Raw genomic sequence first — 15494 nt, 5'->3', positions numbered from 1 at the left:
GGTCTCTCTCCCCAAACCCACTTTTCAGGGGTGATCTTTCAAAATAATGGATCTGTTACTCTGTGCCCAGGAGCCTTCAAGTCTCCCATTGCTAAGGACAAGGCCTGGATGCTCTGCAATGTGACTTTTAATTCCACCAGTCCTGGGCACAATCAAAACTCAGTTCAGGGGTCTTGGTCAGGAGGGAGCCACCCACTCTTCCCCATGACTAAGCTTCTAGTCTCCCCAGTTTTGGCCTGGTATAGGAGCATGTTAGAATCCCATTCAAGGTAACCTCCAAGCTCCTACTTCCCGAGTGATCTTTTCCAGCTTGCTACCTAAATCTCCAGGGGAGCCTTGAGTCTTCCAGTCAAGAGGTTTCCCTTTCTTCTCTTCTCTTCTCTTCTCTTCTCTTCTCTTCTCTTCTCTTCTCTTCTCTTCTCTTCTCTTCTCTTCTCTTCTCTTCTCTTTTCTCTCCTTCCTTCCTTTCTTCTTTCTTCTTTCTTTCCTTCCTTCCTTCCCTCCTTCCTTTTCTTTCTTTATCTTTTGAGACAGGGTTTCTCTGTAGCTTTGTATAGCAAGCAAGCCTCAAACTCACAGAGATCTCTGCCTCCCAAGTGCTGGGATTAAAGGCATGCACCATCACTATCCAGTTTAGTCAACAGGTTTTAAATTTAATATTAATTTATTATCGTTATTGTGGTTGTGTATGATGTGTGGGGCACACACATGGAGGTCAGGGGACAAGTCTGTTGAGTGGAGTAGGAACCCAACTCAGGTTGTGATGTTTTTGCATAAGCACATCCTTCTGCCCACTGACGCATCTGGCCCTAACCTTCAATAATTCTGACCAAAAAGCCGTGGCTTTCATATACTTGAGGCTCTAAAACATGGCCTGCAGAGATGGGTGGGATGATGGGGTGAGGTGCCCAGGCTGTGGATGTCTACAGGACTTAGATTCTGCATCTCCCACCCCCTTTTACTAACCTTTTGGGTTCTTAGCCTTTTGGTGCCTTAGTTTCCCCAGAAACTTCAAGAGATCTTGTGACAAATTTTAAGGCAATCACTCACTGTAAGATGCTAACTTGGGCATATGAGCCTAGCATGTGGCCACTTACAATACCTAGAAAGTACCATAAGGTATATTGTGTTAAGAATGAGTGGAGGGGCTGAGCCGCTACACTTTATTATCATAAGCTTACCTACCAGGTGGGTAGCTATTAAAGTCTTTAGGAACTTGGCAGTCATGGGCTGGAGCATTTCACAGCTACTTTCTGAGAGCCGGGTACACCCCTGGATAGACTGAACCTCTGAATATCCCATGGGACACCTGTTTTCATTCTGGTCAACAGCCTGGCCCAAGCCCAAGTCGGAAGCCAAGCACCCACACAGTCCTGCCTCCCTCTAACGCAGCAGGGGCAGAATGAGCATCTCACGCCCCTGAGAACCACAGGCCAGGGCTGCAGTGCTGACCCAGTTGGCGGTGACCTCATTTCCACAGAGGGATCTGCTGACCCACTGGGGTCACAAAGCCACCAGACAGGACCAGTGGCTGCCCCCAAAGAGAATGAATTTGTCTTCAGTTTTTCCCCAACTATGCTTCCTGGGCCAGGCTGCTTCCGTAAAGAAAGGAGCCCAGTGTGGGCAAAGCAATCATTTCTAGGCTGCTGTGTTAAGTCTTAGGCCTCTGGACCCCTGACATGTTGGTACCACAGCGAGGAAGGTCAGGGAGGGAAGTAGCAGGGAGAAACCAGTGGGCCAGGTTCAAGCCTTCGCAGCCCTCTTCCTTCCTGCTGGGACCACAGCATCCAGGAGGCAGGAAGAGGAAGTCCCTGAGCAGGGGAGGGGATGGCATGGGGAACACACTGTGCTCTGCCACTGACAGCCCTGCCCTAGGTAAACAATAGACAAGGTCCACTGTCAGGGCTTGCTTGAGTGGCCCAGCCTGCTACTCGGCTTTCACAGACTTAAGCTCTGACATTGAAAGCCACTTGCATGTGGCCATGTTTCAGCACCACAGGCATGCCTTTGCTGGGCTGAGCTAACTGAATCTTCCTCAGGTGTTACAGGGTACACAAGCACACCAAGAGGCAGGGTCTGACTGATGGGAAAGTCCATAGGCCCTGGATTAAGTACCCTTTAGCCAGGCCATCTTGTTCGGTCTCCAGAAAACACCAGGTCCAGTCCATCTATCTGCCTTATCCCTGCCACACCCCCCACTAACTAGCTCCACCCTGCACCACTGTTTCCTCAGAGCACGTCCCACAACTCACTTACGGTTAAGCAATGGTTTGTAGCATTTATATTGTATGATATATTCAAGTACTATGAAGACGGTTTAAAGTCAGCAGAAGGACTGGGCATGGTGGCGTATAATTGTGATCCCAGAACTCAGGAGGACTCCCTGGGCTACACAGTAATACCTTGTAAGACCCTCATCTCAGAAAACAAAACAAAGTAAATCAAAACCAAAAGCAAGGGACTGGAGAGATGGCTCCATCGTTAAGAGGACTGGCTGGTCTAGCAGAGGACCCAGGTTCAGTTCCCAGCATCCCATGGTGGCCCACACAGCCTTCTGTCACCCCACTTCCATGAAATCTAATGCCCTCTTCTAGCCCCTGAGAGCACCATGCATACACATAGTGCACAGATGCACATGCAGACAAACATTTATACATACAAAATAGAAATAAATCTTAAAAAAAGAAAATATATATACACACACGAGGATTACAGGTAGTTTTATGCAAATGACATGCAAATTTTATGTAAATTGTGCAGAAGGGGACTGAAACGTTGGGCTTCTGTGGTGAGGGTCCCAGAGGCACACATCCAGGACACTGAGAGAACAACCACAGTCTAGTTGTTCTGCTGTGTCCCCAGCCAGCAGGCATGGATGCTCAGTAGCGTAAGAGTGCTTTAGGAGCCCACAGTCAAAGCAGAAACACTGCTAACTGAGCAATTCCAGGGCTGTGGTTCGATCCACCCTGGCCTTTACGCAACTGCTTGCTCACTTTGCTACAGTTACATCAGCCGCTCCATTCTTCACCGACCCCAAGTCATTCCCACCTCAGGGCCTGAGCACTGCTGTCCCCAACACTGCAGCCACCTGCCTGTGCACTGCGCCTCGCTGCTGTCACAGGTGCCTGGCTAGACATGACACTGGAGCCACCTGCCTGCGCACTGCACCTCGCTGCTGTCACAGGTGCCCGGCTAGACATGACACTGCAGCCACCTGTCTGCGCACTGCACCTTGCTGCTGTCACAGGTGCCCGGCTAGACATGACACTGGAGCCACCTGCCTGCGCACTGCACCTCGCTGCTGTCACAGGTGCCCGGCTAGACACGACACTGCAGCCACCTGCCTGCGCACTGTGCCTTGCTGCTGTCACAGGTGCCCGGCTAGACACGACACTGTAGCCACCTGCCTGCGCACTGTGCCTCGCTGCAGTCACAGGTGCACTGCTGTCACCTACTCAGAACACAGCTGCCTGTAAAGTGGCCTCCATCCCAGAGGAGAGCACAGCCTCAGAGGCTAACAGATGCTTGCCTGGCACACTGCAAGTGTTTCTGGGTCTCCTGTCCTCCCTGCTCCCATCAAAGTGAAGTCTGAATTCGATCTTTTTTCACACATTTGAGTCAGAGAGGATCAGTAACCTTCCCAGAGTCACACAGCAAAGCCATATTCTGGTTCCGTGCCTCCTAATGTCTTATCTGGTGCTCTTTCCCCGGGCCCAAGAGGCTACCCATGTTAAAAACAGGGTCAGGGTGAAAGGGAGGCAGATGTTCCCACACAGGGGGCAGGTGGAAAGCTACCTCCAGATGTGAGCTAAGAAAAGCTGGGGCCAACTTCTCAGGGCTCAGGAGTCACCTGACTCTGCCACTGTGGGCAAGCACCTCTATAACTCACAGCCTCAGTTTTTCTCCTAAGATGGGGGGCCGTTTGAGAACAAAGACAGCAACAGCCAGCTGAAGCCATGACATCTATTTTGAGCTTCCTATTGTCTGTGGCTGAGAAGGAAGCAAAGGAAACCAAGACATTCCCCGAGTAGAAAAAGAAAATTCCAAGGCTAGGCAGGAGAAGAGGGTGCCAGGGCCCAGCCCCAAGACAATTCTGCAAACCGTAAACACAGCAATAAAGAGGCTGGGGAGCCCAAGGCTGGGGCCCAAGGCAGGAGCTGCCAGGCTGTGGGGGACAGCTAACTCTGGAATCAGGGATGGACAACTGTGGTGTCAGCTGCCAGGAAACCCATGCTTACTGCTTTGAGTGTGGGCCTGAGAAATGAGCAGGGTACCTTACCCTCTGTGAGGAAGCTCCCTGGGCCACTGAGCACTTCCAGCTACATCAAAGGACTCATGGAAAACCCACTGGATAAGTCGGGGCCAGCAATGATCAATGTGTGTGTGACTGTTCGGCCCGTGGACCTGCGGACCCCGGGACCAAAGTAAGGCAAAGGGTTCTGACAAAGTGAAATTTTGTTCCAATTTCAAAACCCTTTTCTGATGTCACATACTTGGATATAGAAGTAAGTTAGCTGCAAGGCTTCCATCCCTTCCCAAACTCCTCCCTCTCCTCATCTGGACCCCAGAAAGCCAGTTGCCCCAAGGAAAAATGACTTACACTTCTGTCGTGATGAATCCCGTGAGTTCTGACAGGAAGAGGAAGAGGATGAAGAGGCAGCAGCAAATGGAGACTGTGGGAAACATGGAGTCAGCGTTAGGGGTGCAGGATGCTCCGGATAGGCGGCCAGCCCTCCCTGCCCCTCCGCTATCCTGGAGGAAAGCTGCTTAGAGGCCCCAGCATACACACAGGGTAGGGTACCTTCCCAGAGACCGTCAAAGCCCCTGCTCACTGATGACCTCAATGTGTTCCCCCTTTTTACTAGTGGCTTCACTGTGTCCCCCCCTTTTGACTCATGGTTTCACAGTGTCCTCCCTTTTACTCATGACGTCACTGTGTACCCCCCTTCACTGTGGTTGCCTGGAAGAGGGCCGCGTGCTGGATGGAGGACCACAAAGGGCTCTGGCTTGAGTGACACGCACATTACAATTGCAAGTAAGTCCACAATGACCATCTGGGAGATACCACGTGACCATCTAGATTTCTGGCTTCTGTGAAACACATGACCCCTGTCCCACACTGGGTCTGAGACCAGAGTTCTCTCCCACATCGGTGAACCAAAAACTGAGGCATATTCTGCCACTGGTCTGTCCCTCTGTCTACAGCCAGTGCCCACCTTGGGATTTTTTTCAACGTTACAATAGGGCGAGAGCAGAATCACTCAGCAGAAGCCGTATGGTGGTTTGGGCTCTTTCCAGGTTGGTGATATGAACAGCCCTGTCCTAATGCTGGCCAGTGGCAGTGGGTCATGACTCCTGGACAACCTGCAGTCACCAGAGGGACAGCTAACACACCAAAGAAGCTGCCAGGCTGAGAGGAGTTGTGCCACAGACTGGAACTGGCCATTTCTATTTGCATCATTTTGAACTTACAGCAGGACTGCTGGGACACAAGCCTGTATGTAACAGTAGAGAAGCGTCTCCATCCATGTCCATCTGCCTGCCACCTACCTAACTTCCTATCTGTCCAGGAAAGACAAGCATTACTGAGCTTGCTACACGCCCATGGTGATGCATTAACAAACCACTCCACCATGACACTATGGCGCCAGCCTAATGGGGGCTCTGCTGTAAAAATGCAGGCTGAGCGAGAGGGACTGGGACCCCCTATCCTCTCTGGTCAAGGCACCTAGAAAGACTCCTGAGAATCTGGGCTGTAAGGGAAAGAAGGAGCATCCCCAAACTGCCTGATGAGTCTAGCTACATGGAGATGGGGACCGAAATACTCATAACTTCTGCCCCACTTTGAAGGAGCTGTATAGACATGGCATTTAAAGGCTTTGCTTTGGGGTAAAATAGAGAATATGTGCATATTATCAACAAGAAAAAGTTCCAAATGGGCAATAAGCACATGAAAATATTAATATACATAAACATCACATGTTAAGGTCAAATATCCTTTCCGGCTGCGGAATAAACACCCCCGGGGTGGCTCAGCTACTGACCCACATTCTGGCTCCTGGTCTCCCAGCCCTACAATGGAGGTTACTGCCCCTTGGGGGAGAATCTGCCAGCAGGCAAAGCGTCCTGCAGCTGGACCCTTGCGCCTTTCTGTCCAGTGCCACCCAGGACCCATATTTTGTCCACACCGGCCACCGGGATGCTGCAGTAGATGATACAAGGAGGTTTTCTGAGGGTCACTGCTGATTTTTCTAGCTGCCCTCCCCACTCCATGCCTGCAGATACACCCCGAAGTTCTAATTACACACATTGTGGTAGAGGGAAGGAGAGACTAAGAAGGCCTTTCTCCGAGTCCTGTGTGCTTACTCAAGGCTTGGCCCAAAGCCTGGTTAACCTAGCAGGTAGACTGGATAGCTCAGCTGAGTCCAAGGGCCTGTCCCACACGTCCTTTACTGTGGAAGTGCACTTCACTCCAGTCTCAGACTGGGGAACCAGAGGTAAGGTCTTGGTACCACTGTAGCCTCAGTGCCTAGCCCAGTGTGGGCCCGGAGAAGGCACGGTGAGAAACTGTGAAAGCAGGTAGCAAGTATTCCAATCAAGGCCTTCTGACCTCAAAAGCTGGATGAAGGCTTTCAACCCATGTTTGGGCAAGGCTTGGAGGCTCTCTGACTCCAGACTTCTAAAACTGACTCAGGCCCTGGGCAGTTGGAATGTAACCCCAGGAGATGCTTGCTAGTAGGAAGCTGGGTGCTGCCAAGTTGAAGGGGGCAAGACCTGAGACCTTACAGCCTGCGAGAAAGTCAAGGAGTCTGTCCAAGGTCACATAGCCGGGTAAGGGAGAAGGCAAAATCCAAAGGCTGACGTTCAAGTCCCAGAATTTCACTGTCTCCTTCAGCTATTAATAGCAGTCATCCCACAGCATAAAGCAATGGCGCATGCCTGAGCTGGCCTGCCTGGCTTGGCTGTGTGAGCCTCAAGGACGAAGACCAAAGCCCATTCATCAGCACTGTCCCAGCACTTGGCACAGGGCCTGGCCCTAGGTCCAGCTTAATAAATATTTGTGCACTAAATGGTAGCTAAGGGCTGGCTTCCCATGTCTCAGACCTTCCCCTTGTGTGATGAAATGCTCATCAGACCGTGTTCCTGAGGGCTTCCAGGCAGAACTTCTAAACAGTTGAAAATGTACATCCCCTTGACTCAGGGCGCCTTCACCCTGGAGAACGACCTCACAGCGACTGCCACAGAAGATTCAAAGACAATAGGCTGTAATCGGGCTGGCCACCCTCAGGGCCATGGGTCAGCCAGGCAGTGACACAGGAGCCGGCTGGACAGAACGCAGAGTTGTTGATGGCGTTGGGAAGGGTGTGTCCAGTGCTCAGCAACAGAGATGCGGGGGGGGGGGGATAGTTTGCACAGCAGGCCCTAGTGTGCAGGACAGTGGTGCAGGTACATCCTGGGCTTTTGAGAGTACACATACCCGATTGCTCAACAGGTTAGATAAGCAAGATCGGAGAAACCGGCAGGGAGGCTGGGCTGTGCATGGTGGCAGGGAGGGGGCAGGAGGCAGAGAGAAGGCAGAAGGCAGGAAGGGGGCAGGAACCTCGTTTCTCAGTCTGAGCAAGTCTTTTTCCTCCTGGGGGAAGCACTCAACTGCTTGGCTTCTTGGGCCACACACTCATAGGTGAGTTGTGGGCTGCCAGGAGTCACTCCCACACTGAATGAGGGCTCATGTGCCCCACCCACTTGCCCAGGGACACAGGATGCTAAATAGGATGAAGTCGGCTCTTGCTGACAGGAAGGCCTGCGAACCCCAGGCAGCGCTCTCTTCTCCACACCTGGAGAAGGTACCTGCTGCTTTAAAGAACCCAGGCAGAGGGAGGGCTGAGAGCTAGTTGGAGTGGTGGGGACCTCCAAGGCCACCAGTCTACCTAAGAGAGGACTCCAGGCTGATCACCTGACCTCTGTTCACACCACAGGGCTGAGGCAGCTGTGAGATTCTCTGTCCCATACCAAGCATGTTGGGGGGGGGCACCCAAGACCTAATCCTGACTGTCTCTTCTGTAAACAGTGATATTCTGGATGAGTCACTTCCCCTTTCTGAGCATCGGAGACATGAAGCCAAAGTGCTCCTTCGCACTTACTCAACGGTGACTCTGGTTTGCTCTGAGTACTATTTTATAGGGCCGTTTTCTGGGGAACAGTAGTAGATGCAAAGCCAGGACCGTGCCCACACAGCTTCTCCCGGCCACCCCTGTTCACACCCGACAAAACCATAGCACTTTGTCACACTTTGTCAGCGAGGAGGAACTCGTGCTGTTGCTATGCTCCTATCCCCACCACAGCCTTTACTCAGGTTTCAGCCTTCCCAGGAAGGCTGCTTCTGTTCCAGGAGCAGATTCTGGGTCCTATCAAGCACTGACTCCTCCTGAGTCCTCTTCCCTCAGCTTTTCAAGGCCTTGTCCCTCCAGCAGTGTGCTGCTGCGCGGTATCTGGCAGAAGACCTCCGGTGATGTTTTGTCAGTCAGCCTAACCGGGAAGACCCCCAGTGGCAAGGTGTCTCTGTGCGTCACTCAGGCACCCGTATATCCACGTGACCAGTCACGGTTATGCCAAACTCCCTCAAAGGCTGAGCTGTCATTTCCAGGGTTCCCTGCAGGAAAGCTACTACCTTACATTCGTATTCTCTTTTCCTTGGCGGTAAGCTACTAAGTCTAACTCACACTCGAGGAACAGAGGGAAGGAGTATTCACGGGGGTTACCAGAATTCTTTAGGGAGTTTGCCTCCCCTCCCCAGTTCCTTTATCACAGGCTCAAAGGCCTTTCCTCTAATTCCCTGGGTTCCAAACCAACAGCGTCACTATTTGCCTTTTGCTCCAAGTTTGGTCCTTGGGTCCTCTCATCCTGCTGACGTAACTGCCAGGCTCAGATTAGACCTTCTCTGCCTGGTGTTGCAAATGGCCACTTGTCTGAGACGCCCTGGCTCCTTTGATTGAACCAAGTCAGCGAGTTTGTGGAATTCTTTTAGTGACTAAAATAATTAACAATTCATATAATTTCAAAGGCAGAAAAGGTAAAAGCAGGCCTCCCTCCCACCTCCAATCTGCTCGCTTGGATTTTTTCCTTCAGTTCTTATCTTTTTTTAATTTTTATTTATTTTACTATTACTGCTTGATGATGATGATGACGACGATGGTGTGCCTCTCTCTCCTTCCCCGTGACTTCTGAGGCTCTAAGGCCAGCAGGCTTGCACAGCAATGCTTTCACCTGCTGAGCCATCTCACGGGCCCTACACTTAGATTTTAGGATCGCTGGCATTTTGAGAACGTGGCCCAAGTCTGAACAGGCGATTCACATTTCACATGTACTTCTCTGTACAGCACATCTTCAGGACCACCCATCACACAGGGCCAGGGGTGGACTTTCCACTTAGAGTGCATGTCAGGGCTCAGAGTTCTGAATTTAGATGTAGGAGACACAGCTTAGTGGTAGAGGGTCAATCTCTAGCACTGTAAGAAGGAAAAAAAAAACCCTCTTGGATTTTGAGTTGGGCATCCTTAACCTGCACTGATATTTTTTTGTTCCCTTCTAGACACAGCTGATGGTTCCAGCTTGTGGGGTTGTACAGCAAGGATAGAGATGCTATGTAGAAAGAGGTAAAGGGCCCGTGGGATGCTGGGCACGTCTTCTATCCCACCGGACTTCCTTCTGTCCTCCTTGCTCCAGAGTTCTGCACAGACAGAAGGAAGGCTTTCTGGGGAGCAGGCAGAGGTCTGGGTACTGGTGGGAAGGGCAGTTACTCACTGATGGCACCAGTGTACGTCGGCTGCGTGAGGTCCTTGGGCACCTTCCTGTAGATGTCAAACCTGTGGAGAAGAAACAGGAATTAGACAGGTGTAGCGTACAGGCCTAGAGGCCGAGGAGGCTGGGGGTGTGGTTACCTGGGTCAGTAACCACAGCTCTTACCAAAGATTCCCTTCCATTCTCCTCTGTGAGGTCTCGCGAGAGTCCTGCTAACTTAGGTCTCCACTGCTGTGATGGAACACCATGAGCCCAAAAAGCAGGTTGGGGAGGAAAGGGTTTTTTTCTGCTTACTCTTCCACATCCCTGTTCACCATCAAAGGAAGTCAGGACAGGAAGTCAAACAGGAGAGGAACCTGGAGGCAGAAGCTGATGCAGAGGCCATGGAGGTGGGGAGGGGGCTGCTTACTGGTTTGTTCCTCATGGCTTGCTCAGCCTGCTTCCTTATAGAACCCAGGAATGGTACCACTCACAATGGGCTGGGCCCTCCCGCATCAATCAATTAAGAGAACGCCCCGCAGGCTTGCCTGTAGCCGGATCTGATGGAGCATTTTCTCTACTCTCGGATGACTAGCTGTGTCAAGCTGACATAAATCTAGCCTGCAAGCCAGCATACCTACGCATCCCTCCACTGTATCCCATCATCGTGTCTCTAGGACACAAGCTCATGACGAATAATTTTACCTACTCATACATTTATACTTGTGCACATTTCTTGGTGGGTCTTGCCTCTGTCAGAATGTAACGTATTCCTGAGGACAAAAGGCCTTGTTAGGTCTTGTCCCCTAGCATGGTCTGGCATGTTGTAAGCACTGGCCTAGTAACTGAACCAAACATCTGGGTCTAGGGGACCAGCGGGGGGGGGGGCCTCTGTGTCTTTGGAGTTGCACTACACACTGCTTTCCTGTTCTGTGACACCTTTTCATTCCTTCCTCTTCTTCCTGCCTCCACCTCCCCATCCTGGTCCACTGTCTCCGTCTTCCCTGCCAGCTCCTACCTACAGAATGAGTTAGGGTCAGCTGGAGGTAAGGCTAGCTCTGCCTCTGGTTTCCTCCCTAGTTTTTCTTTACTAAGCACACTACTGCCAGGGCCAGGGAAGTCCTGGGATGTGATGGGGGAAATGTGGAGCCTTGGAATCAAACAGACACAGATTTAATCCTCATCATCTTGCCCTTGGTTAGGACTCTGGAATTGGATTCCTCTGGTTTCAGTTCTGGCAAATGTTCTTTCTTCCTGTGTAACTACTTCCCAAGGCCTCAGTTTCCTTAACTACCAACACAGGGCGACTCCTGCTAAACCCTGCAAGGCGAATGAGAAGTAAGAAAACCCCTCTGTGATGGATTTGGTGCAGCGTCTCCATGGGGACTTCCACACACCCAGCTTCCTTTCTTTCCCTTGGCCAGGGACAGCAGGCATCTTAACAGAGCTTTGTAGGCATCTTAACAGAGCTTTGTCAACAGGGTCCTTGGTCCACACTCCCTCAAGCTAGAAGGCGGAGCTTGACCCCAGGGAAAGGCCAGTGCACAACAATCCCCATTCCTCTTTGGTGATTGGGAAACCAAATATGGCTGCTAAACCTTTGAGTCAAGGCTGGTGCCAACTCCGCTAATTACATATGAGCCACCCGTCTGCTAAGGCCTCAAGGGATTAAAAACTCCAGTGGGATGCCAGGCTAAAGGCCGCCACTTTCTCTCCTGTCTGCTCTGTGCTCAGCTGTTAGGGCTGGGGCGTGACCAAGCAGCTAGGAGGTCTGCACGACGCAACCACCTCACTCCTCAGTGACACACCTTTTACCTAAACGTGTGCTCAGTCATTACCCCAGCACTTACATTAGCTTGGGCATGCCACTTAACTTCTCTGGGCCTTCCCGACTTTGTAAATACAGGAAGGTCGATGACTGGATGCATGTAAAGCTCTTAGAGCCATGCCTGGCATTCTGCAAGTGCTTATTGTTTGCTGGTCCTCTAGTTAACCCTCACTTGACCCATCAGGTCCCTACAACACGCTGAACCCTCTTAGTCAGTCGGACCTGTAAACATACAGCTTGCCATCAGAGACAAGGAAAAGCGGACAGGAAAATTCATGAAGCAGCAGTTCTGAACGTGGGTATCACGGACACGATATCCTGAATATCAGACATTCATATTATAATTTATAAAGTAGCAATAGTACTCACAGGGAGACATTCATATTATAATTTATAAAGTAGCAGAGGACTCACAGGGAGGCAGCAGACTGGGGAGGAAGAAACCCAGTTGGGTGTATGTGATTTTGACTCACAATGGATCCAATGCAACCTTTCCACCTGGTGATGGTGTCAGAGTGACATGAATTTGTTAGGGACCCTTTACTTTTGGCCATTCGCTTAGCTAGCCATCTCCCTCAGTGTTGTGCAGTGCGCAAGCAACCCAACCCACACAGCTTCACTCTCAGCTCACAGGCTTATAGACGCATGAGTCAGGAAGCACCCATGGGGCACCAGGCCAAGGTGTGGGCTTAGGGTGGCTGGATGCTCTGAGTTTTCAAGAGAAGGCCCTGGATTTGGAATTGCACATGGAATGCCCCAATTCTCAAATGTTGTACAAAGCAACGCAAGACAAAGAGGCATTTATAGACAGACAGGGCTCAGGAGCCCATCAATGACTCTGTGGGCTGAAGGGATGAAGGATATGGACAGCCTATCTTTCAAAGGCCACATGGGCAGGGTGGAGGTTGTGTGGGACTCCTGAGATGACCAGAGAAACAAGCTGCAGGCGGGGAGATGGTCTTAGAAATCCCTGTCCGTTGCTGGGCCTCAGTTTCCCTGGATGAAAGCACAGATCTAACAGGTCCCTTTCAGCGGAAGGCAGACACGGTAGCAGTGCCCTCTGGGAGCTACAACCCAGTCCGTTTCTGGCCATGTCACTATCAGGGCCCCACGGGCAAAAGCAGCCTCATGGTCTTGAATATGTGACCTAGTGTTTCAAAACCAGGAGTCTGCAGTTTGCTAGAGGGTGCTTAACGCAAGCAAGCAGTGGTGGAGGAGGAGGATGGGGCATCAGAGTCTGGGCAAGAAGGGGGGTGAAGGGAGCTGGAGGGGGCTGGAGGGAGACCGGCAGGGCCCAGGGGCCTCAACATTAGGGTAAGAAGTGCAAGTGCAGATGGCTGACAGGAAATGGAGGCAAGAGTGTGAAGTTACCACCTCAGTATGTACAGCCACATGGAAAAGGACACATGTATGTATACACACCACATGTATACATAAACCTTCCGGAGCTCTTTTCATAGGCAGGGCCCACAAGGCACAAGGACATGGCCAACAACCAAAACCCCTTTTACAAAGGAATCAGAAACGGCTGGTTTTTTAGCTGGGTGGAGAAAGCAAGATAAGGCAAGAACACCTTCCTAGGTCAGCATTGTGGAACACTGCCCTCTGGGTGAACGTGGCCATTGCTCTCCTGAAATCACATCAGCTGTGATGACCCCCCAAAAAATCCTCAATAGATGATCTCATTCATGCTCTATCATAGAGGGAAGGGTGGGATCACCAGGCGGTGGGATCACCAGGCAGTGGGTTGGCATCAGTCACCTAGGCCCACCTCAGTGATTAGGGATACTGGGAGACGGGAAGCCACAGGTAAGTTTAGGTAACCCCCACCCATGCTTCCACACTCCTATAAGTAACCCCAGTTAATTCTATTGGTTCTCCAAGACAAGCTTAGAGGGGGTTGCTTATTTGGTCTGTTGTCAGAGCCCTGTTTGGGGTGAACAGATGTTAGTGTCTCCCAGGAAAAGTTAATGCAATAGTAGGAACTTCCTCTAACAAATTGGGGGGGGGGCGGTGTTAAAGAGACATAAGGTGTAAAGGGGCCCCCACTGGCCAGAAGAAAAACAACGTGAGACTCAAAATGATAGTCAGAGGTCAGCCTTGGGGAAGCAAGAAGTCAAGAATCCATATGAATTCTGAGGAAGAAATGAGTAAGGCGGAAGTAGGAGAGGAACTGGATACTGGTGTTGCTTCAAAGCACCTCCCCATTAAACACTAATTAGAAAGTGGGGGGAAAGAGCATCAACAGGGAGGAACTTGGCAGACAGCATAGAATGTTAAAGCCATCAGGAGGGAGACGAAGTCCTGATGTGCTCTGCACGGCATCATGTCCACCGTGGACATCTCAATCTGATCCCGAGGAAGCCACTGCAGAAACGACAGCTGCCTGGCATGCATCCCAAGTGGGAGGTTATAAGGGACAAGCAACATGGGGACTGTCACAAATGAGAGAAGTGTGGGGCATAATGACGAACTTTGTGTGGGACCACATTAGATTTCATTTGGGTAAACTCCGCAGTGTTGCTGGTAACGCCATATAATAATGCTATTGGTCCTGTTTGGACAGTGGCATTACGGTTACGTCTGACAGCTTTCCATGGCTGTGATAACGTACCAGAGAAAATCAGCTTCAGGGAAGGAAGGTTTGTGTTGGCTCAGGGCTCCAGGTCTCAGTCGTCTGGTTGGTTCTGCTGCTTAGGCCCTAGGGTGCACTAGAACATCTCAGTGTGGGAAGCAGGTGGCAGAGGAAGATGCTTGCCTCGTGGTCATTGGATAGATGATGCACGGATGGATGGATGGATGGATGGATGGATGGATGGATGGATGGATGGATGGGTGGGTGGATGGATAGGTGGGTGGATGGGTAGGTGGATGAGTGGGTGAGTGGGTAGATGGATGGATGGATGGATGAATGGATAGACAGACAGATAGAATCACAATTCTAATTGCTCTTATTAAATAAACACCTGGAGCCAGATATTAGGGTGAAAGCTGAAAGATCAGCGAAGCAGAGCAGCAGCCAACAGAGAGACTTCTTACCTCTATGAATCTTCAGGTCAAATGGGGCAGGGATCCTGTCTCTACCTCCCTAGTGCTGCGATTAAAGATGTGCACCACAACCACCTGGTTCTGTTTCTCTTTTGGACTTGTTCAATCCCATGTAGTCCAGGATTGTAGTGGCATTTCCAATGTATTTTAATATATAAAGACTGCCTGAAGATCTGAGAGTAAAACAGTTCCACTGGCCAGCCTTGCAGACCAGGTTATGGTAACACACACCTTTAATCCCCGTAGCCACACTAGTTGCCATAGAAATCAGGTGGTGTATTCCTTTAATCCCAGCCCTAGAGTGGACTATAAAACAGGGGGAGACAGCTCTCAGATGCAGTCTCCTGAGATTTCTGGAGGCAGGATCGCCGTTTCAGACTGAGGTCGAGGTAAGAATCGGTGGCTGGCTATTTTGCTTTTCGGATCTTCAGGTTGAACCCCAGTTTCTGACCCTGAGCTTTTATTAATTAGGTATCCCAGGATGGCCTTGAACTCCTGATCTTCCTACTTCCTCCTCCCAAGTGCTGGGATTAAAGGTGTTTGCCACCATTCCCTGGCTTCTATGGTTAACTAGTGGCTAATTCCATCCTCTGATCTCCAGGTAAGCTTTATTTGTCAGAAACAAACAAAATATCACACAGCAGATAGATAGATAGATAGATAGATAGATAGATAGATAGATAGACAGACAGACAGATAAATAGATAGCTATATAGAATGAATACAAGGGACCAGGGATAAGATTCCCTTCCAGGACACACCCCAGTAATTTACTTCCTCTAGCTCAGTCCCAGCTCTTAAAGTTTTCATTTCATTCCAACAGTCCCTTGAGCTATGAACC

General features: G+C 50.7%; 1 protein-coding gene across 2 annotated transcripts in view; it reads right to left on the bottom strand.

Annotated features, from left to right (window-relative positions):
- The window catches only part of Ergic1 (endoplasmic reticulum-golgi intermediate compartment 1), a 99643-nt gene that overhangs the window by 39792 nt on the left and 44357 nt on the right, over positions 1-15494 (bottom strand). Inside the window, exons 1-3 of one of the 2 annotated variants that reach the window (XM_048436040.3) lie at positions 9964-9995; positions 9802-9863; positions 4601-4673 (exon numbers count right to left, since the gene is read on the bottom strand). In XM_048436040.3, coding sequence (XP_048291997.1) covers positions 4601-4673; positions 9802-9863; positions 9964-9980 — 152 coding nt within the window. In that variant the 5' untranslated portion in view covers positions 9981-9995. Of the gene's footprint in view, positions 1-4600; positions 4674-9801; positions 9864-9963; positions 9996-15494 lie in introns of those variants that run through there. The other variant, XM_085694834.2, reaches the window with a different exon arrangement.

The sequence above is a fragment of the Myodes glareolus genome, chromosome 9 (genome assembly GCF_982192425.1).
Source record: "Myodes glareolus chromosome 9, mMyoGla1.1, whole genome shotgun sequence".
Taxonomy (NCBI): domain Eukaryota; kingdom Metazoa; phylum Chordata; class Mammalia; order Rodentia; family Cricetidae; genus Myodes; species Myodes glareolus.
Note: the sequence above shows the minus strand (reverse complement) of the source record. Positions and strands in the feature narration are given on the sequence as shown.